At 41.8% G+C, this 24,146-nt stretch overlaps 2 protein-coding genes across 9 annotated transcripts in view; both read right to left on the reverse strand.

Annotated features, from left to right (window-relative positions):
* Positions 1–7,432, reverse strand: part of tasora (transcription activation suppressor a) — a 38,303-nt gene extending 30,871 nt beyond the window's left edge. For 4 of the 5 annotated variants that reach the window (XR_013790886.1, XM_079511362.1, XM_079511360.1 and 1 more), the window contains exons 1-5: positions 6,825–7,432; positions 4,465–4,610; positions 3,227–3,322; positions 2,821–2,893; positions 598–689 (exon numbers count right to left, since the gene is read on the reverse strand). Coding sequence is in view for 4 of the 5 variants with exons in the window: in XM_079511362.1 (XP_079367488.1) it covers positions 598–689; positions 2,821–2,893; positions 3,227–3,322; positions 4,465–4,610; positions 6,825–7,224 (807 nt within the window). In the remaining variant the exon portion in view is untranslated. The remainder of the gene's footprint in view (positions 1–597; positions 690–2,820; positions 2,894–3,226; positions 3,323–4,464; positions 4,611–6,824) is intronic. The other variant, XM_079511361.1, reaches the window with a different exon arrangement.
* Positions 7,433–12,754: 5,322 nt separating this feature from the next.
* Positions 12,755–22,556, reverse strand: LOC306929829 (monoacylglycerol lipase abhd6-A-like). Of its 4 annotated transcripts, none has more exons than XM_079510556.1 (9): positions 22,254–22,556; positions 19,797–19,927; positions 19,006–19,165; positions 17,367–17,480; positions 16,842–16,974; positions 14,895–15,052; positions 14,716–14,770; positions 14,209–14,309; positions 12,755–13,577 (listed from the first exon to the last, which is right to left on the reverse strand). In XM_079510556.1, the coding sequence occupies exons 2-9, from the start codon at positions 19,913–19,915 to the stop codon at positions 13,401–13,403; spliced, it is 1,017 nt and encodes a 338-aa protein (XP_079366682.1). In that variant the 5' UTR covers positions 19,916–19,927; positions 22,254–22,556; the 3' UTR covers positions 12,755–13,400. The 4 variants fall into 4 exon arrangements, with proteins under 4 accessions (XP_079366682.1, XP_079366684.1, XP_079366685.1 ...); XM_079510558.1 differs by lacking the exon at positions 22,254–22,556 and adding an exon at positions 22,065–22,138; XM_079510559.1 differs by lacking the exon at positions 22,254–22,556 and adding an exon at positions 21,639–21,651.
* Positions 22,557–24,146: the final 1,590 nt, after the last annotated feature.

Here is a 24,146-nt window from a genome sequence, read left to right on the forward strand (position 1 = left end):
CTACCCCCTTAGGCAGCACTTCTTAGACTTAGCATTTGAAACAGACTTATAGCATGTCATGTAGACAGCACAATAAGTGCATTGTATGTAGTCATAGCACTTCATAGTATATATGTACAGCATAGTATAGCATATATGTATAGTTTATATGTATAGTGTCATTATATAGATATGTTCTAGTTACGTTCTTAGCTTACGCATGTTTCGCGATAAATGCATTTTACATATGTGATGTATTCCCATGCTTTTTGTTCTTGCTTAATGTAAGTCTGCTAAATGCCTAAATTGTAAATTGTGGTGGTATTGTTGTGAATTAATACCCTGAAATTATTTCCAACTGACTGAAGTGATTGGAATTGAACCAGGAATTCAAATGAAGTTCCATTCCGAGTACCACAGACGAATAACAGTCTAAGTCCACACTATTGATCCATAATATATAAATGATAGATAAGGGTTCAGGACAACGAGGCCTGTTCGTGGAGGGGTCAGTCTGAAATTTGGACTTAGACTGTTTTTCGTCTGTGGTACTCATTATTGTGTTACCTTCGTGACTTTACAGATTGTGTTACCTTCATGACTTTACAGATGTGTTACCTTCATGACTTTACAGATGACAATTTCTCCTGTAGATCCAGGAATGAAAGCGTTTATCTGCAGCAAATCTGAATACTTCGACAGATATACACCTAGAACACACACACACACACACACACACACACACACACACACACACACACACACACACACACACACACACACACACACACACACACACACACACACACACACACACACACACACACACACACACACACACACACACACACACACACACACACACACACACACACACACACACACACACACACACACACACACACACACACACACACACACAATGGAAAAAAAATAGGGATGTATTCGAGTCCATCTAAAGCCAGTCCAAGTAAAGACCAAGACCGAGGGGGGGTGAGACAAGAGTCAAGGTCCTTATTAAGGACCCAGTCAGATGGGGTAAGGAGGGGAACGAAAGTGAGCAAATGAAGTGTTAATGTAGATTTGCTGGTTCTGTGAATTGTCAGTTGTATCTCCATTCTCCAGCCTAAACTCTACTCACCAGGCTTTTCACAGTAACTGTGGAAACTGGAAAACCTGGTTTCTATTTAATGTTCAGTCCAAGGTGGATTTTATTTCTATAATTGCAGATTCGTTATAAATTAAATAATTGAGTAACTGAATCAGGGCTACTAAACCAGGATGAAGAAATGGTGAATAGCTCAAATACCCTATTAATTACTGTCCAATCAGATAATATATCGAGGCCTCCGACTGACAGAAAGTAGAATTTAATTCTAGTTTTTGTAGTTAGAATAATAATAATAATCAACGGCCCCCGAGTCGCAAATTCTCGCAAGGCCCTGGGCGCCTGTAACCTTACCCAGCAGCTGGTCTCGTGAGATCACAGAGCCATCTGTGACTGCAAGCGACACAGCTTTAAATGACGCCCTTCCTTTGCCGTCCACACCAGACTGACAAACCCGACTCGGTAGAACACGTTGAATCACACAATCACACTTTAATTGATTCAAAATAATATAACATAGGGCAAACTGAAATGAGCATTGATCCATTATGGTAATAATGATGTTTACGAAAAACTATTTCACATGGTCTTTAAACTGCTATATCACCTTATGAAAGGCTTAGGCTTATGAAAATGATGCCATGAGTGGGGTGCACACGCAGATCCGACACACCAAAGGTCCGAAGCATGGGGACATGCGATGCGAAAATGCGATGGTCCGACATGTGCTGCTCTCGTGCTTGCAGTTATGGTTAGGTTAGGGAAGGGATTGAGGTTTTGGATCAATAGTATGTCGGAACTAAAGCCTGTACCCGAATGAGTCTGAATTGTGAATTTGATCTCATTTGAGAATGAATTGAGAATTAAGTTAAATTAAGTTTCATGGCATAAAATACTTTACATTAAAAAAGAAGATATTCAATACGATATACATATAATATATATAATATATTATATATTATATACAAATATTTTGATATTTTGTCTCTTTGTGACAGGATATAGGGAAAGAGAGATGGGGGGGGGGGTGACACACAGCAAAGGTCGTCGGGATCAGGACTCGAACCCGCAACACGCTGTTGTGCCCAGACGCTATGCCAGCCATCCAGGCCATATACTGTATGTGTTTTAAACAGTTTGACTGCGGGATTAAATAATCGTGATCTATCTCCCTGCCTAGTTTTCACTAACCTTTGAAGAACCACCGCGCCAACATCCTCGTTCCGTTTCATGATAATCCGCCTTAAAATGGTGTAATCGCTTGTCGTAGTGTTGAAAAATAATCCAAAGTGGCCATCAACAACACAGAGCGGAGGAGGAACGCGCCCGTATCGACCACCGCCGCCATTGGAATGCATTGGGCCTCAATTTACGAGATAAGAACCCTTTGCATGCCAGTGCGACGGATGTTTTTCGGATGACGTCATCAAAACGTGTCACCTATCCCACTGTCCGATGGAAACCCTGTAAGTCTTAAAACGTATTAAAAACGCGAATTAAACAATGAAAACGTAACTTGTGTAACTCGTTATTGGGAGGGAAGCTGTTCTACATCAATTAACTCGTGTAACTCGTGAATGGGAGGGAAAGTTAAAGGAATATTCAAATGTCATTTTTGGCCAATTTTGACAGCCCTAATAATATACAGCATGTGTTATATGAGTATTATGATCTAAGAATGTTTTATATTTATGCTAAAAACTTAAATTGTAATATAACTGTAGTGTTCATACCTTTACTGGGGTTTCCCAGGGCTATGATCCAGCTGTAACCCACCGACAGGCCACTCTCACAGACCTCCTTCGACTACAGACATACACAATAAATGTAACTTTAGAGAGAAGAAATATAAAAGTAACAGAAATATTCACAAACCAAAGTCAGACAGAAAGTGTGCGTATGTACTGTAGTAGATATAAAAGTATATTAGATAGGTCACGATGACCTAGTTCTGTGTTCACAGCTGCCTGCCTTTCTGGGGGAGACCATGATCGATATCATAACCAATGCAGCTTCATGTTTAACAAGAGTGTCAAGGCACCCTATGGATCAATTAGTACCACTAGCACAGAGTTGCTATGAAAAGGAAATATCTGAAATCTACATTTATTTATGTGTCGTATGTTGTGTAGGTGTTACCTTTTCAAAGTCAGCAGTCAGTAGGAAACAGTACATGTCTTCCAGTTCTTTGTCTGTTCTGCTGTCTGCCTTCAACTCCTTCCTCTTCTCCACATACTGACACACACAGACAAAGAATAATGCTTATTTCTCATGTCATGCATGTGTGTGCGTGCCTATGTGCATGTGTACTGAATGATGTTTGCTTACTGACCGACCAATGACTATTACAAAGCTTAGAATGTTCATTCAGCCATACAAAATTATTTGACTTCCAGTCTGCCTGGCAAGGAAGTTGGCAGAATAGAAAAAATCACACCCATGTGAAGTGAGGGGCGCTCTTACCATCTTGATTAGGTGATGTAATGATGATGTAAAACAAACGGTGACAAAACAAACATTAAATTCTCTTTATTGGTAAAGGAGAATTTCGGACTAGAAGGCTTAAGCCTTACTTATTTATTTGTATTTGTTACGTCCCCACCAAAGAGGTCCAGGTGTTATTTTGTGCTATTTCCCCTACCATAAGCCCTCAATGGGGCGTTGAGTTTTAGTGCTAAATCGCTTATTTTCCATCACTCAAAAATATTTTTTTGTATCCTCTCTTCATAATCTAAATAGTATTCCAAGCGGCACACTTTACTACTTTTTTGATGGAAATAAGCAAAGGCTTACTGCGCCTTGGTCTGCCCCGGGGTCTCCTCCCAGTGGGACGTGCATCGAGGACCTCCCTAGGGAGACGTTCGAGAGGCATCCTAACCAGATGCCTGAACCACCTAAGCTGGCTCCTTTGCAGGTGAAGAAGCAGCGTCTCTACTCCGAGTCTCCTACTCACGTGACTGAACTTCTCACCCTTCTTATTAAAAAAACCAATCGATAATTAATTTAATAAAATAATCTATTAATAAATAATAATCAATACCTATTTTGGGCATGTAGGTGAAACGCTACATACAGTGTGTGTGTGTGTGTGTGTGTGCGCACACGCGCGTGCGTGCGTGTGTGTGTACACGTGCGTGCACCACAGCATTTCTCTCTACAAGTGGTTGTGACATCGCAAACTCATTTCGGCATTCTGCTGTTTCCTCATTCATTCAGGCCCAGCTTCATGTTAATTTTGTCAGACAGACTTTAGATCTACGGATGCTTCAAAGGGTAAAAAAATGTGGACAGCACGAACATAAAGATATATACAGACATAGACAGAAAGAGAAAGAGAAAGAGAAAGAGAAAGAGAAAGAGAAAGAGAGAGAGCTTACCTCTGTTTCCAGCTTTTGGTTGTGTACTAGGCGTGGTCTGGAGTATACAAATGTACCAGCGGATGCAGTGTCTCTGTAGCTGGATGACAGGATGTTCAACATATCCTCATATTCCCTGGACTCACTAGATACATACTGGAACAACTCTGTAGATAGAAAGACAGACAGTTATTATATATACACTTCAACAGAGTATGAGTTTGTGGGTTCGATTAGAATCTGACCAGTCTCTTTCCCCCAACTATTCACCCCTAACCACTGCCAAAGCTGTTGCCAGTTGCCACCTTGTCCGCTTTATTCTAGTTTTACAGTGAATTGAATTCTGTGCAACTATCGGGAGTCCGGACACTGCCATGGTCATCACCATCCCTACAACTGCGGGCAAAACGGCCTACCATAGTATCAAGGGCCAAACCACCAGGTTTATGAACAGCTTCCATCCGGCTACCTGTTGAACAAGGCATGATCATGGCCTGTTATCAGGCTGGCCTTGGACTTATTTTCCTAGTGTAGATTAATCTTTTTGCACTAATGTTTATGTCATGAACAGTATACCAGCTGCTATATCCATCCCTTTATTTGCATAATGTGTGGATGGATATGAATGAATATGCAGATACCTTGTTGTTCCCTATTTATTTATTTATTTCCTTCCCTTGCCTTCTTCTTTCTCTTTCTGGAAACAATGAAAACGATGGCGCTTGTCCCAAACAAATTTCACACACCGTTTTACAATTGTAAACCTGTGATACACCAATATAGATATTGTTGTTTTGTGACAATCACAAAACGTTTGATTTTATATTGTTTTTATCGTTGATTAGTCACCTTTACAATAAGGTACAGCTTGTAAGGACCAGGCATTCGTGGAATGAGCAACACAGCTAAACGTGTGGGTAGCATTTAATTAACTATGGAATCGAGCATTTCCCAGTGTGTCAGTGTGTCGGGAACCAGTGTGCCCTGGGCACCATATGTGGTGCCCAGGGCACACTGGTTTCGTGACTGGTCTCGTGACATCATGTGACATCATCAAGGATGGAGAGGTAAAGACCCTGATGTCATAGTAAACCTTAACTGCGACCTGCTGTCGCAGTTAAGCCCATCATCCCTGATGTCATCACTATTGGCCCTCCTTGGGCCCTCATCAAACCCTGTACATTCAAGAGAATGTCCCCGCTACCACCCTTAGATCTCCATATACTGTATGGAGCTGACCTGTTCTGACATTCCATATGTTGATCTGACGTCATCAAACCCTGTACACTCAAGACATGCTCATTATATGGCCAGTACAGAATTAATTCCATGTTGATCTGACCCCCCCATGCCAAAGCACCAGCGCTCGCCCAGCAGTCTGCCGTCAACGAGGCGGAAGTGTGCACGCTTCTCGCCTTCAGGCGTCTTACTGGTATTAAATGGGAGAAATAATCGACCAAAGTTAAGTTTCAGAACTTGTGAGGAGTTTAGTTGAATCATCGTGTTGGACAGCAGAATTAGATTCTACTTTGGCAAATTATGATATGATATATACAGCCCTAGATGACATGACAGCAAGGGTCAAGAAATTGGTGGCAATAACCCCTTTCACAAGAGCCTGCTATTTTGACAGGTAAACGCAGCTGAAATTGATATTAATTGTGGGTATTGCGGCTGTATCTAGGCTGTTCAAAAAGCTGAGAGGAGCTAAACATGGAATGGAAGGTACAACAAAGTTGTGGAAAAATAGGAGATCTACAAGTTCACGACATGTCACTGTGCTTGTAGATCTGCTATTTCTGGGGTTTTTTTAACAATTAAAAATAAAAATCATATGATAATACGATATTATCATCACTATATCGATAGAGGTATTTGGTAAAACATATTGGGATATTTACCAAAACAAAAAGTCAAGATCAACAGCATTGGTGCACGCGCCCACGCACATCATAAAGTCACAATGACTCTCTTTAGAGACATAATATAACCTAACAACAGCTCAAGGTAAAAGCCATTTCCCATAACAAAGTCCAGCTCGCCCACACACTAACTTCAAACTTACCGGTAGTTATATAGCTTAATTGGCTTTTAAGTCAAGCCAAGCCATTGTTATAAGGTTATTACAAGAATGTTCCCAGTGTGAAATTATGGCTTGTTCAAATGGTGCTATTAATAACAACAATCTGGGATAAGGAGTACCAATCCCAGTGTCCCACACACTTTTACAGCACTAAAATATGACAGCTCAGAATGAGAAACCATGATCCCACTTTTACCATTTAACTCTTACTACTTGGGTATGTTACAATCTTGGTGTTAAATCACACATCCGTGTTTTTGTAACTCCCCTCGCTGACATAAAACAACAACATCCTCACCTATCTTGTCTTTGTTCCTCCTCGGGATTTGAAACTTCAGCGGCTCCATGGGCATGTGCCGCTGGTGGACGGAGGGGCGCCTCCGCACGATGCCCCCAACCACCCCGCCGGGTGGCTTCGGTCTGTCCGCGGAGACGACTGGGCATTCCTGCTCCGAAACCTCGCCATCTTTTTGCTCGGTAGACAGCCGAGCTCCAGGCCTCTTCGTCGCCGTGCGGATTCCGGGTCTCCGGGCACCGCCGTCCATCGCTGAATTTATACCCCACCCTCCCCCCGCCCCGACCGACCTTGTCCGAGTTACCGAATCTATTTCCCCTTTCAAAACAGTCACTTTGTAATCGTTTCTTGGCGGTATTCGTCTATGGTCAACCGTAACGCTGTGCATGAGAACGGCATGCATGCAGTCGCATAAACACACCTTCCCGAACTGTCAAACAGAAGATAAATAATGCCCTGGCCTAATCTAACAATTACCTAATACTTCTACACTCGCCCGCCGACTTAAATTATTAATATATTCCAAATCCTCAGTCGCTGTTGAGTGGTTTTGCGTAAGAACCGTACTGTAAAGAGGCATGTAAACACGCCAGGACCGCGAAATGCTGCTTCTCCTCTTACTACGGAGACTCCGCGAATCCAAAATACCAAAAGATTTACGCAGAAAGTGGTTCCTTGACGAAATGTGTTACTCTACGGCTACACCGACATTAGTGACCTATGGAATTCAGTCTCAGCTACTGTCTTTCTGATTGATTGATTGATTGATTGATTGATTGATTGATTTATTAACAGATTGGAGAATTACAGTACATTTTAAGCACAACTCAAAACATAACTGTGGACGACACCATAAAGCATTACACTTGTTTACATCATAACAATTAGACACAAATATACTCTATATAGCAAAACAAAAAATCATCATAGAGGTAAACTAGAAAAAGTGCCCCTCGGGGCACAGGTCTCCACCAGGGCAGGTCAGGTTGTGGCCTCCTGGTGGCGCTATAATAGGCCAATGTGAAAAGGGTACAATTTCTTCTTACGACTTGGATGGCAATTGGATGATTTGAGGCATTTTGTTCCAAAATTGTGTTTTGCAAAAATCCACCTGTTGGTGGCGCTATAACAGGCCAATGTGAAAAGGTGGGATATATTCCTCAGCCTAGTAGGAACGTCTGTGAAAGATTTCACGTAAATTGCAAGCTGCGTTCATGATTTGAGGCTTTTTGTTCAAATCGGGCCAATCCTGCAAATTTTGAAAGTCACTGTTAGCCAATCAGGATGCAATATGCAATATCGGACAGATCTGTCTTGATCACATGACTATAGAGATACTGTGTAACGATTTGCGGGATTTTTGGACAAAATATGGAGGAGTAATATCAAAAAATGTGTTTAACAAAAGTCGGCCTCCTGGTGGCGCTATAACAGGCCGTTCTGGAAAATGTGGGGCAGAGGTTCATCGTTGGCATCCAGGGAGTGTGTGTGCAAAGTTTGGCATGGATCGGGCCAACGGTGCCGGAGATTAGCTGGTAACAGACGGACGGAAGGACACACACACACACACACACGGACACACACACACACACACACACACGGACGGAGTGCAAAACATACTCTCTCCCCATGCCTTCGGCCTGGTGGAGACAAAAAGGAAAGAAACAAATAACATACAGTGAGGGGAAAAAGGGGTGGGTGGGGGATTCAGGTTTTATGGGTGCCAGTTTCGAATTGCGGCCGTCCGTAGGTGCCCTTTGAGAGCGGTTTTGAAGGAGTCAAGGGATTCGCATCATGTCTTAATGACTGTTGGTAGGGCGTTCCACATTTTGGTGGCATAGGAGCGAAAATAATTTAGTCCCTTGTTTGTGCCGAATCTGGGTTGCACATGGTTAGTTGCGCTCCCTCTGGTGTTATGGGTGTGGACTTTGTTGACATTAAGGAAGTATTTAGACAGGTACATGCTCTTGGTGCTGTATCGAATCTTGTGGACCAGACCCATTGCAAGATGCTGTACTCTGTCGTCAACCCTAAGCCATTCCAGTCTGTCAAAATGAGCAGGGGTGAGGTGGGTTCGAGGAGTGGGGCCAAGTAGCATGACCAGTTTGTTTTGGGAAGTCTGGAGCCTTTTAAGGGCCTTTGAGGTGCTGTGGTACCAAGAGGTGCATGCATAGTCGCAGAAACCTTGTACTAGGGCTCCTGTTAGGGTCTTCAAGGTGTTTTTGTTGACCAGTGAGGAGATCCTGTATAGGAATCTTGTTCTTTGGTTGACTTTTTTGGTGAGCCGTTTACTCTGTGTTACCACAGTATTGCATGTCTCAACTTAGTTCTGTGTCCTGTGCACAGTCTGTGTGTCAACTGTCTATTAAAATATCAACTGATTGATATATACGTGTCCATGTCTATAATATATCCATCAGGTCTTCAAGGTGTTTTTGTTGACCAGTGAGGAGATCCTGTATAGGAATCTTGTTCTTTGGTTGACTTTTTTGGATGGAACCTAGGTAGGTAATTTCATCTTTTCGTGTGATAATATTGTCACCCACTCTAATCAAGAAGACATCAGCCTTGCTGAGATTACTATTTGAACCAAAAAGAATGGATTCAGTTTTTCCCAGATGTAAAGATAGTTTGTTATCAGCGAGGTGCAGATTCTATCAAGTTCAGAGCTGAGGGCCTTTTCAACCTGCCGCTTGTTCCTGTCCGAGACCAGCAGTGCTGAGTCATCTGCGAACAGGAACAAGTTGCAGTCACAAGCTGCTCAAACAAGCAGTGAAATGATGGTGGGATGTGTTCAACAGGGAGTTGTGCTTCAACAATACAATTAAAATAATAAAAAGTATTATTATTATTATTAGTAGTAGTAGTATTAGTATTATTATTTGCCATTATTAGTACTATCATTACTATTAGTAGGCACATTATAATAGGCCTACTGCAAATAAAATAATGAAGTAAAAATGTTATAGGCTATAGATAGGCTACTATTATATAAGTAGGCCTATGATAGAAATAAAGCTATACATGAAGTGGAAGAATGCAGGTAGGCTACACCTCTTATCAAATCACGAATAATGAAAGCAAAACACTATTACATCACACAACATATCAAACCCATCTGACTTTTTTTAATCTGAAGGACACATTTGTCCAAGTCATTATGGGTTCTACTTTTTGTAGTATCATCTGAAATGATCACACATGAAATAGGAGAAGAGTTCACCCTGTTACAAGACATTCAATCATAATCTCAATTAGTGTTTTGTATATAACCATAATAGATCAGATGTTGCTTTGCCATGTTAGATTGGACCAGAAGATTAATGTAAAACTCAATGAACTTTGTTGTCACATTGCAGGTTTAGTCTATAGCTTCAGCAAAAACTGTTTGATCCCATGCTCAGATTCTTGAAAAATATAGACCCATTTGTCAAATATAATAAGGCTGGCCTTATATGCGTAACAGTAAAAGGCAAAGCAAAGCAATGATAGAGCAATGCTATTGAGTCAAAGTAGATAAAGTAACAATATTATACATTCAAAATGTGGCCTTGGATTTTGAAGGTAGGCCAAATAATAGTAGCCCAGCTTCAAAATCTAAGACCACACAACTGGTGGTCTGGTACAAGTGTCACAATTAGCACAGCAGAGGGAGAACAAGAGCTTCCAACTGCTGGGCTTGATGACGAGTAGTTGAACCATAGGGAGTTGAACCACAGGTGTACCAAGGCTGGGACCGAGGCTACAGGTGCAGGCAGCTCTACTTCATTGGTAATTGGAACACCACCACGCCCAGGCAGACACACACGCCCACACACAAGACAAACCAGAAACTTAAGCCTGCAGGTGATGCGAGGTGAACCACACAGACACATAATAGGGCAGGCTATGGGGAAGGGAAGAACACACTATTCACCTTATTCTTGGCCCTTCTCCAGGGCAGCAGTGCAGCACCATTGTCACAGGTTGGAAAGTGAAGTCTGTTTTTTACTGACCGTTCCTTAAGCCCTGGTCTAGAGCAATAACTAAATAAACCAAGCTAAACCTATAATTCTAACCTAATCTACACCAAATAATGTAATGGAAATCTAATCCAACTATTAAACTATATCAAAAGTTGCTGTTACAAGCAGCTTTAAAGGACCTATAACATAAAATTCACTTTTAAAATTTATTTTTGTGTTTTTGGGGCTCCCATAATATGGGAGCCCCAAAAACATGTATATGTGTTTTCTATCCCCACAAATAACCAATTTTGAACAATCAGGCTTTCATATCATATAGGTGCTTTAATGGAAATTGCTCTCAGGAACAGCTCAACTGATTTTGTCCTCATCGTGATCAATGTCACCCTACTTTGTATAATTCCTCTTCTTCAGTCTTCAGTTCCAAATTTGCATTTCCACTTTGTTTACAATGTCCACCATTGTTGATTTTCCAAGCTGGCATGGGATGGAAACAAGCCTGGTTTTATTTAGCATTAGTATTATAATGACTATACTAATTCAAATATTAAATAATCTGCATATCAGCACCCCCACCACCTCAGGACATTGTGGTACTGCAGCTAAAACGGCTTTCAAAGTCCAGAAAGAAATGAGGACAGGTTATATCAGAGTGGTGATTGAGGCTCAAACCATTCAAAATAACTTTGAGGGACATAGACAATATGATATTAAAAGCAGTTTTAAAATGCATGTTATTTGCGCTTTAAATGAAAAGCAGAGTTGTGATGGAATTAACCCGAGTTAAACTCTTGACAGTAATCGGACAATCAGTCAAACAAAGGCTGCCCTAAACCTCTTCATTCTAGCAGATTCAACATTTCAAGAACAAGATGTACCTAAAACAGAGCATGAAGAACATACGTGTTACCAAAATGTTGGACACCACAGTGACAAGACTAGAAATGCACTGTCAAGGTGCCAACTTGCGCCTTGCACACACAAGTAGCAGGCCATTGTGCGCAAGCAGAGCGTGCAAGTACTGCTACTAACTAATGTCTATTACAACTGCTGTTCTAAATCCTTTAGACCCGTTATTGACCTTATACCAACCTTGAACCAATCCACCAATAGGTGGCAGCCAAGTCTCCCCCCAAAGCAGAACCTGAGCTGGATGAATGAATTTCAGTTAGTGTGCGTACTGCGTAGCAATGCAACATTAAAAAATAAAATAAATAGAACCCTTACATAGAACAGAAATATGTAACATTTGCCCTAATAGTATGCAAGTGTAATGCAGCTAATCAGTGTTTTGCCAGATTTAGCAAAAGAAACAAGCATCCATAGTCTATAAAAACAAGCACAAAAGAAGCAACTAGCTATACTAAGGTTTACCACTTTACATGGGCTGTGAAAATAGCAGATCTACAATCTCACAGCGTGTTACACTGTAAATCTTCTATAAAAAATATTGAAATGTGAATATTTCTTGAAACATTTTAACACTATCCTATAGTTTCAATGTACAGATTATTATTTTGATAGTACGGTATATTGTTTAATAGACAGATGCTAGGTTCTTGGTTTAGCTGAGACACTGAGAGACTACACTGTCTCTTTGCATTTTGTGTTAACCTTGACTCATTAAGTCACTCTGGATGACCGATAAATGCCTACATTGTAAACTTATATTAGAATGATGAACATTTGAGCTTCATTATTAAATATTTCAAAAAAGTACATGTGCCATACTTCATCATACAAGAGCATGCACAAAGGTAGTGAAAATAGCTGATCTAAAAACTCACGTGTTGAGATGTGACACATTGTGAGCTTGTAGAATGTCATTTAGGCCTTTAGCTGTCTGATAAAGGCCTAAATTGTAAATTGTTTGTGAAATTGTGATATTGAATAAAAAATACTTTATGAAAGTATACCTCATTAATTAAATACACATTCAAACATATGATCGATCACAACTTAACAACATTAAACTTATAATATTGTTCTTGTGAAGCCATTTTATTCATAGAACTAAGCATCATATGTTATGGAAATCTAACGCTTTTGCACTGAAGCTGTGGGTGAAATACCGGTATGTAAATGATACAAAGTCAAGAGCGGGGAAATGAATGGAACAAAATTAAATGCAAATTGACATTAACAACACATCCCGCTAATATGGAACATTGCGAGCAGATTTATGACTTTCAGAGCATGTGGTAAGAATAACCCTCATACAATTAAATCTGTCAAGCAGCAATTATTTCATTCTTGTTTTATTCCAACTGAGTTTTAGTGAAATCAAATCAGTAAAGCAAGTCAGTCACATGACAGTTATCAATGTCCTTATATTTCACCTACAGTATAAATATATACACCTTATCTATACGTTTGCATTTCAGGTTAATTACATCACATTAGATTTAGCAGAGCAGACAGAAGAACAGAGATAAAGACAGACAGAAATACAGATGGACTGAGGACTGAGGTAGTAATGTAGTCATGAGGGGCAGAGACGGACATTGACAGACAGTAAATAACCATCTCCAGAAGGCATTAGAAAAATATTATTATTAACTATTTTATTCAACATTTATCTTATTTTGTTCTTCTTGAAATTAAAAGGGGCTTCTCAAAACAATTTCTTGGCGTTGCCATTGACTTCACGGGGAGACAGAAAGTCCATGATGAGCTGAGCAGTCTTCCGGGGTCTCTCCAAGACGACAGAGTGACCGCAGTTGTCCAAAAGTGTCACCTGACATTCAGGATGGATCTCCTGCAACACAGATGCTCCTGAAACATCAACTACCTGTGGATGTGGGGCAGATAAAACCGTTAGAAATGTATTTTCTGCTGTCAGACTATTTCATGTAATGTACTTTTGTCTTATTGACTTCTGTGTAGATAATTGTCTCAGTAAAACACATTCCTTGTAATAAATGAGACATTTTCTTTCCTAGTAAAAGAAGGAATACCATACACACACTATCCTCGGAAATTGACTTGTTTTCAGCTACAGTCAAAGCCTACTGGTCATAATATTCAAGCAACACTAAATGCAACAAGATGAAATGTGCATAAACCTATAGGTTCCCAACCTGACTGATGTAGTGTATTATTTGGTGGTATTAATTGATGAATATGAATTGGGCTTATGAACCGGGTTTAACTGAGAAGCACTTTTATAGAATTATTACCTCCAAAGATAATTTTATATACCAGCTCAGTGGCCTCATGGGTAGAGTGCCTATAAATCACGCTTTCCGGGATTAAACCCTAGTTAGTATGAACATAATTCTCACAAAGAACAATAGGCTTGCTGAATAAACAGAACCAGAACAGGAAACAGAAATTCCACCTTTTGGAAACCCAGGACTACAGTTATGCATAGCCTACTACAGTATATGGATGTCTTTGGGATTGAACAAATGCTTTGTTACCTGATCGTGTTTCCCCCAGATAACCTGGAGGGGTGCTGTGATCAGGTGCAGGTTGTCCTGGAGAGAATGACGAGACTTTTCTCCTACAATCTCCATAAATACTGACCGCCCCATGCAGACAATCACACGAGCATGTAACCATGCACACAAACACAGAGAGGAACACACAAGCGTGCGCGCACACACACACACACACACACACACACACACACACACACACACACACACACACACACACACACACACACACACACACACACACACACACACACACACACACACACACACACCTCGTTAGAATTCAACATTCGAAACACAACTCAACATTTAATTTGCAATTATTTGTACACCCTCTCTTTTCCCTACAACAGCAACAGTCTGCATCCTGATAGTGAGTGTGTGATACAGTAGGTTCCACTGTCTTTTCACAGCAGTATTAGAAGTAGTAGTAGTACGGTAGTAGTCGTAGTATTAGACTTAGTTGTAAGAACAAGAAGTAGCACTCACATTCTCTGTAAAAGTCATTGTTTGGGATCCGTACATCAATGAGTCCCTGTAGAATCTGTAGAAGGAAACAGCAACATAATGTTATCGCGCTGCAAAAAGTACTGAAAAAGTACTAGGAGTAGTACCAGTGAGGTGGTGGTAGTTATAGTACTAGTGGTAGTACTGTAGTAATACTGTACCTGTTGAGGAATTTTGAAGCGTACATAACAGCAGAGTTTCAGCATGTCTTCCATCTCTTGTGTTGTGGATGGGATCAGAGGAATATCTTCTACATTCTGACTTTTCTCTAACTCCATCAGTCTCTTCACAAACTCACTCTCTGTGGGGTACACCAACCCTGGGGCAAAATACAAGAAAGCAGCTATTCATTATTCATTCAAATACATGGCTCCTCCTCATCCCAGTTCAAAGCAAAAAAACATGGGGGTACAGTACAATCACACTAGCTCTGGTCCATAGCCCTAATACCGTTGCTGCCGTTGCATTAGAGCTATGGGACTTTCAATGAATTGCCCTCGCATGAAATGCAGACCAGCCGGAAGGAAAGATCTTGTCTATGGGATTTTCTCTTGGCGATATCTGTAGAGGGTGCAATGGAGTAACTAAAATAAAAACAATTCTGGTGAAAAAACAATCCTTTTCTGGACAAAAGGTGCATTTTAATACATGTGGTGGGGGCTCAGAGTACGTCCAGTTGTCCACTGGGGAAAGTAGTCTTTCTAATGACTAAAACCGTCTTTGTATTGGTGAGTAGCTAAAACATTATTTTTATTTTCGAGAGGCTGTGGTGCATTTAATGCGAGGGCAATTCATTGAAGGTCCCATAGCTCAAATGCAATGGCAGCAACAGCATTACTATGGACCAGAGCTAAAAATAAATCACACCCGTGTGAACTGAGTGGTGCAACCACCCCCCCCCCCCCTTCTCTCTCTCTCTCTCTCTCTCTCATTAACAGGCAACAGTGCAGCACTATCTCTCTCTCTCTCTCTCTCTGTTTCTGGCACAACAGCGCCACTTTTGCCCCTACTGGTACTCATAGTCACACACATAGGTTAACACATGTCACATAGGTTAACACGGACATTGCTGTTCCTTGGAGTGGTTGCACCACTCAAAAATACAATGAACATCGATTGAAACAAATTAAGACAAACATTAAAAGATATAAAAAGAAATACATGTAAATTAAAGAGGCAATAAAAACAAAGACCTTGATATAAAGGTAGATATTCAGAGGTGATTTAATTTTTTAAAAGATGACAAAGCTGGCATAAGCAGTCTATATGGTTGCTTAGGGCCACAACCACTAAAGGAATCAAATCAATCCTGAAACTGTGAAGCGAAGATAGGATGTAATGTGTGTAATGGTTGTGTTTCTTAGAATTGGTTAATAATATAGCTGCAGAATGTTTTTGAGGAGCTGCAGTAATCTAATATAATATATATAATATAATATAATAGGACCGGACATAGGGACTAGAGATGGGATTTATGGCTCTTTGAAAGGAGCCGGATCTCTGGGATCCGTTCCTTTCAAAGAGTCGTTCAAAAGACTGGCTCTTTTGAACGACGTTCCCGATGGGGGGGGTGTGTGGGGGGGAAGGGGGGGCAAAAAAAAAAAAAACTGTCTGCCCAGTGTCCCCCCCAGTGCCTCCCCAGTACCTCCCCAATATCTGCCCAGGGCCTCCCTAGGGACTCCCCACTCCCCAGTGCCTCCCCAGTGTCTCCCCAGTGCCCCCCCCCAGTTGAAACCCCCCTGCCCCCCTCCTCCTCTAAAAAGGAACGGCTCCCTACTGTGAACCGGATCCCATCGTTCCTTTCAAAGAGCCGTTCAAAAGATCCGACTCGTTCACGAACGTCACATCTCTAATAGGGACATTGCTGTTCCTTGGAGTGGTTCACTGGTTGCACCACTCAATAATACCTGATGATCATGTTTTAGGGTGGAAAAAAATCATGGCACTCCATCTTTAACATTTTCGACAAGCTGCCATGGTGTGACTGGAAGGACTGAATATGTTTTTGTTGTGCCTTTCTGTTATTTTGTTTTTATCTCAACTGATGAATAATGATTGATTGATACAGGTGAGTAAATACAGGTGAGCTGCCTGGGGTATTACTGTACCTGCAGGACAGATGAGGGTGACTCCTGATAGGCGAGCGGAGAAGCGGGCAGCGTACACCCCCGCTACGTTGCCCCCCATGGACGTACCGACCAGGTGGAATGGACGTCTGTTTAGACGGATGCTCTGTACAAACTACAGAGACAAACACGTGTCTTCAATTTACTCTATTCTATTATTCTTGCAGAGTTAAATAGTTTCCAAGAAATGCTAATAAAAAGCTTGAATTTGGGCAAAGTGAAAAACTGGCTTCCTAACGGTGTTAATAATGCTAATGGTCAATGTTGTGTGCAAGTTGAGATCAAATGCTCAAGCCAGTGAGGTGAAAAATGCGGAACAGAGCGCGTGGCTTTCCTTAATTACATGTAGGATAATAATATTTATAACAACAACAATAATAATAAAGTTGAAGGAGCGAAACACACGCACGCGCGCACACACACACACACACACACACACACACACACACACACACACACACACACACACACACACACACACACACACACACACACACACACACACACCTGATGTATGCGTTTGACTTGTCCCTCTATGCAGTAATCTTCAGCATTTGTCCTGCTGGTCCCGTCATGTCCAGGCATGTCCACACACACAACATGCTGGCTCCTCGGTAGGTACTGTACACAAAAGCACATTAAAATCATTAGTACTCCAACTACTCCCTCCAGGCTCCCAAGCCATATTACAGTATCTTCATCAGTCAGGACCATAGACTCACCTCACATCTCCCACTGCAACTTAATGTTGACAGATGCTGTGCATGTTATGTAGATATGGGTATGCTGGTTGCTTGTCCGCAGATTATTTTTATATTTTATTAGGAAAGTATGTTATTTATGCTTGTTGTTGGCATTTCATATACTGTATAGTGCATTATTAGTTAACACTTGTTGGTGGTCATTAGATGCACATGTATTATGCAGGAGCACACATGACATTAAAAATGATTACGTTATGAGTTGCTACACCACTTGCTTTAAATACCTGCAATTTACTTGCTATATATCATTTTGGCATCCTGTGAGATTTTGAATGCTGGTATATTTTGTACTGTCAATATCATGTCACCCAACCATGTCAGAATGCCTGCATTGTTATTCCAACACGTGACTGAATGAAAACTGCTACTGGTACCATTATGACAGTCAGGGCCCTATTATGCATGTCTTAAGTACCAGGTCTTATTACTTAACTTAAGACCTGGAGGCGTGATCAATGCCATTTGGCTATTCTGAGTGGCCAAACAGCATTGACCACGCCTCCAGGTCTTAAGTTAAGTCATAAGACCTGGTACTTAAGACACGCATAATAGGGCCCTCAGTGTTGCCATATCTGCTAGTGCTTATTAAGGCCTATTCATAGTTTGGATTTTCGGTGATGAGGTGACCACCGCTTCACCGAAAACTACAACATGATGTCACTCAGCCGCGGTGAAGAGAAAACCACCGCTCTCCCCAGCCCTACTCTCTGTTTTATCCTCACCAGGTAACAGAGACTCGCTCCGGGCAATGTGATTGGTCTAGACTCTAGCAGCTGTTATGTTGTTCTTTTGGGATTGTTTTCATGACCTGGTTGCTTATTTCTCTCACACAATCTGGGCCTGGCAACCCTGGAGTTGAGCTCCCGACGTAAAAACAAACTCCCAAAACAGAGCAGCGGGAGAATGAGAGAGAACACAATGATAACGACAGCGACATAAATAGAATAGTAATTAAACTTAAGTGAATTTGGGCTTGTTTTTCTTCAAAGTTGCTTGTAAATATTGGTTGGTATTTGCAGGTTTTTGGGCTCGTTTGTAAAATGTAGTTATCCTAGTTTCTTTGAAGCACCACATTGTTCTCTTTGCACAGGATTCTAATGTTGCACTTAGTTCTCAAGTCGGTCTGGATAAGGGCCGATTCATACTTCTATTTTAGAGCCGAATAAAAGTCGGTTCGGCTCTGTAGAGCCTACAATGTGACGTAATTTTAGGTTCGGGGGGCGGGTACCGTCCTAAAGTCGGCTCTTCGGTGCTACTGAAAATTTCTGACGAGCCGAAATCATTTCGGCACTACAGTATGAATCGGCCCTAAGAGCAATTGCTAAATGGTTAAACTGTAAAATTGTTATGGTGCATGGTCGTCTGTGCATGAATCATGATACCTTGACCAAATGAAGCCACATGTCTTTGTTTGCTGAGAAGCCGTGTAGAAGCAGAAGTGATGGTGTGGTGCCCCCCGGCCTTCCACGGTGTGAATAACAGAATCTGTACTTCCCACAATAAGCATAGTCTACTTTCAGACCCAGCCTTCGCCTCCAATACCTACAACAGAGAGGAGTGGAGAGGAGAGGAGATCAGGAGAAGAGAGGAGAGAAGAGGAGCATTAAGTTGGTTCTGGATTTCTCACTTCCTTCTATTGTCACCTAAATTGGCTGACTGTAATGTTGCTGATCTACAAAATGAATGAGATGTGTTTCTAATGTAATGAAACCATCAGGAGGCGCTGTGAGTCCTCATAGGCAGGTCAAAGTCAACTACATCATGACTCAGCAACACACAACCCTGTGTGTGTGTGTGTGTGTGTGTGTGTGTGTGTGTGTGTGTGTGTGTGTGTGTGTGTGTGTGTGTGTGTGTGTGTGTGTGTGTGTGTGTGTGTGTGCACGCGCGCATGCGGTGTGTAAACTTGGGTGCGTGTCTGATGGATTTATCCATCAGAGGAGAGGCCTCTTTTACTGTCTAATCAAAGTCCACTTCCACATAACTCTGCATGAGTATGAGTGTGACACACAGGACATGTGTCCAAGCTGGTCAGGGGACAGTTTGAGTAGGGGTCATAGTGGTTATTAACATCAACTGAGCACAAACTGGCTGAGCTGTGAGGGAGATGTCCTGTGTAGGAGAAGCAGAATGTGGACAGCTGAGAAGGATACAGTAATTGTTTAGTGTGTATTACCAGTTATAAACCTTGATGAGGACAGCAGGCCAGAACATAAAGGATGCGACGAAACCCAGTATGGGGAGTGCAAGGGTGCCTCCTGCTAGCATTAACATTTTAGCCACATCCAAGTCCATCACTCCAGTCTCCTTTAAGAAAAACACAGTGAATAAAAAACAAGATAATAATTAGTAGTAGTAAATGCATAATACAAACAATTAAGAATAAAGAAAACAAATGCAGACAAGAGCAGACAGGACAAATCAAAGCTTCAAATCTATTGACTTTACAACGTTACTTTACAAATCGCACAGGTATTTAACAGGAAAATGTGTCCGATAAACTAAAGCACCAATATCCCTATTTTTTTTTTAACATATTTATTGCCATTTCTTTGAACCATCTCCCTACTCAGAGTAGAACCGCTGCTCCTTCGCCTGGAAAGGAGCCAGCTTAGGTGGTTCGGGCATCTGGTTAGGATGCCTCTCGGGCGTCTCCCTAGGGAGGTCCTGGAGGCACGTCCTAATGGGGGGAGACCCCGGGGCAGACCAAGGCGCAGTTGGAGGAAACACATTGGAACGTCTCCGGATCCCCCAGGAGGAAGTCACTAATGTTGCTCTGGAGAGGGAAGTCTGGAACACTCTGGTGACTACCCGACTACGGATAAGCGGTTGAAGATGGATGGATGGATGGATCTCCCTACAGAAACAGTCCTTCCACTGTGGGAATTTATTTATTCTTTGTGCGTGAGTGCTCTCTCAGCTTTCACTTTAACTGATGGAGAAGGGGGAAATAAGTTTGTTCCCCATATATTGCATTGCAGTAATCTGATCTGATCAGCCAGTCACAGCAGCACATTTTACCAGCCGGAGCCCCTGCTGTTTTGAAATGAAATGAAATGAAATGATTACTATATTTACCCAGGGTATCTGGGCTAAGCTCAAGAGCTTGTTTCCAGCCAGGCCCTGCTCATAGAACACATTTCATCATAGTGGTTCAATGCCTTGTTCAAGGGCACTTCAGCGGTGGTAATTTTAACGTGTCGGACCGCTGATTCGAACTGGCGACCTTCCGGTATCAAGACCGATCCGCTATCCGTTCGGCCACCGCTGCCTACTACAGCCAACATACAAAGAACGATGATTGTTGTGTATTAGCTTGTCTGACACCTTAAGAGAGAAACTGCAGAATAGTCATTGCAGCGAGAGGCAAGCATGCAGCCGCACCAATACAACGACTATTGCGCAACACAATGGGAACGGTGTTGACCAGCGCTGGGTCGGGAAAAATAAATAAATAATTAGACCAGTTATCTCCCAATAGTGCGGGACAATTATAGACCCTTCTGACCCCCCCTCCGGCGCCTATGACTGACACACTAGGCTACTCTACAGAGTAGCCCCATTCTACTCTACTCCACTCCACTCTACTCTACTCCACTCTACTCTACTCTACTCTACAGAGTAGCCCCATACAGTTATTATGACAGAACGAATCTTTCAAGAACAGATTCCGAGCTGCGCTACTGAATCTGTCATCAGGGGCATTCAGAACATGTATAATGTTGGCAATGTGAAGCCGTGAGCTGAAGCAGAGGCTGTGGCACACAAACTGATTATACTGTTGATGTTCATAAACGAGAGCTTTCTGTACCTGGAAGTTATGATTCAGTCATTCTTGTTTTTTGAGGGCCCCTCCTATGCACAGCTTTGTGTGTGTTTGTTTGTTTGTTTGTTTGTTTGTGTGTGTGTGTGTGTGTGTGTGTGTGTGTTTGTTTGTAGCAAAATTATGATTTGATTGGCTGAGCACGGAATGTGATGAAGTACTGTATGATGATGTACGATGAGAGCGCCCCCTCACTTCAGTGTGATTCTTTTTGCTGATGGGTTCCCAGATTGTGACAGAACACGCATGCACACACGCACACACACACACACACACACACACACACACACACACAGTTTACACCTCTGCTAAAGAGGATTTTAAACCCCCATTGGGAAATCAATCATCAATTAATAATGATCAATTCATCAAGACATTTAATGACATACAAATATACAATACTATGCAAAAACATCATATGAATGGTTAGAAATCAAAAAGAAAAATATGCAGCTTTTTGACTATTCTGAGTACAGTTCCTACTTAGGTTCATGGTCATGTGGCAGTGTGGCACCATTTCAATACCTCATGCCAGCCATTCACTCTCCATTTCAGTGATGGTCTACAGCACAAAGTGATCAGAAAACAGAAAATACTCCTGACTGGGCCATAATAGCATACCTCCAACTGCAGTTATGCAGCGAATATGAGGTCGGAGATTCGTCAGTTTCCCAGGCTAGCATCCGCATCTCCTTTGAGGCTCAGGCTCTCCTGTTTGTTTTATAAATTTCCCCTCACACGCACGCACACACGCACTGACGCACGCACACCACAATAACAGCGGCTTTGGCAGGACACAGAAACACTTACCTGTCTCTCTCTCGTGTGTCGTCTTTCCTTCGGTTTCTGCCGGCAGGGACCAGCGTACGTCAGTCAAACTCCCGGCCGTGTTCCGTGTAAAGATGTCTCTTACATACAGTATATATACGCACATCCCACTGACTGTAACCGCACGGTGAGTCGACGTGTTACACCAAAACTGGAGATCTATTGAATTGTGTAACTGTTACTGCACACTGTGCACACGTCTGTGTTTAGTAACTTGTACACACTACTACACAGGTGGATGGCAGCTGGGCAAAGAACCCAAACATGAACAATACATTTAAATAAATGCAAATGTACACACACACACACACACACAGTCTCTCACACACACACACACACACACACACACACACACACACACACACACACACACACACACACACACACACACACACACAAAGCCCTGATCCAGTGCGTCACGCACAGGATCAGGGTTAGGCTTCACAGTTCAAAAGGAAAGCGTAAACGCTGAGCCTGAGCCTCAGCGACCTCTGGAGTCACGGAATTCGATAGTTCACTGATTTGGTTGTACAGCTGTTTACAACGTCAATGACGAAAACCCTTTGATCAGTAGGTCAAGGGGCCAACAGCGGTGGCCGAACGGTTTGCGGAGCGGTCTTGTTATCGGAAGGTCGCCAGTTCGAATCCCCGGACCGGCACGTTAAAATTACCACCGCTGAAGTGCCCTTGAGCAAGGCATTGAACCCCTACCATGAAATGTTCTATGAGAAGGGTCTGGCTGTAAACAAGCATCTCGAGCTTAGTCCATTCACCCTGGGTAAACAAAGAACTTTGCTTTACTGTAAAGGGAAGGGGTCAATTGTACTGTACGACTACGCATATAGTAGAGTACATAATAGCCTATATGCGCTATGCTTCTACACAGGTGGACGGCACAGGTGGATTGGCAGTCAGACTGAATGAGCTCGCAATCGTCAGCTATGATTATGAATGGGTAAATAATTGGCCATGACAAAATACTAGATCAGATCACAATCACATTAAGCGGGCAGCACTATTAACTTATTGGTTGCTGCTGAAAAATGTCACTTGTAGTTGTAACCTTTAGTAGTAGAAGTATAGCTACTACTGTGACACTGACACAGTCTACAGAGCAAGGCGAAATTGAATGCATTTGAAGTTGAACATGCAGGGTATTAGCCTGGCTAATAAGCCAGACTAATATCACACAACACTGTCGCCGGCAGGCAATTTTTTTTGCCAACGGCTGATTCGGTCTGGCTTATTAGCCAGGCTAGCAGGGTATACCATGCACACTGCATGTTAAAATCATATACAATTTATTATTTCCAACCACGACCATGATTTTTTTTTTATATTTTGGAAGAATCGCAAATGTAATGCTGAGGTGACTGACCACAAGATGTAGGTGCCCACTTGACCTGTATCCTACTTTTTATCCGGAGCGTATACATTATTTTATACCACCAGAGGGCGTACTTGTCCTTTACAACCATATACTCTAAGTTTACAGCTGATTTAATATGGGAAACATAGGTGGTCAAAGTACTCAATCCCAGTACCAGTACCACACTCCAGGTAAAAAAATACTCAAAGTGAAACTCTGTCAAACATGTTAACGAAAATAGTTTAATTAAAATCAGTTAAAAAGACTTGCTTTTAAAAATAGAGCTAAGAAAATGCTTTTGAAAATACTAGTATTAAAAAGTAGCTATAAATTACAAATCATGAATTCCTAATTTTTCCCTTTCCTGTTTGATTCATCATTAATACAATGTTGATAATGCTTTGAAAAGCACTATACAAACTATACAAATAAAAGTATTGTTTTTAAATATATTTTTGCTTTATTACATAGAACAGTATGTACTGTACTGGGGCAGCGGGAGAGAC

Source organism: Electrona antarctica, assembly GCF_951216825.1.
Source record: "Electrona antarctica genome assembly, chromosome: 9".
NCBI classification, from domain to species: domain Eukaryota; kingdom Metazoa; phylum Chordata; class Actinopteri; order Myctophiformes; family Myctophidae; genus Electrona; species Electrona antarctica.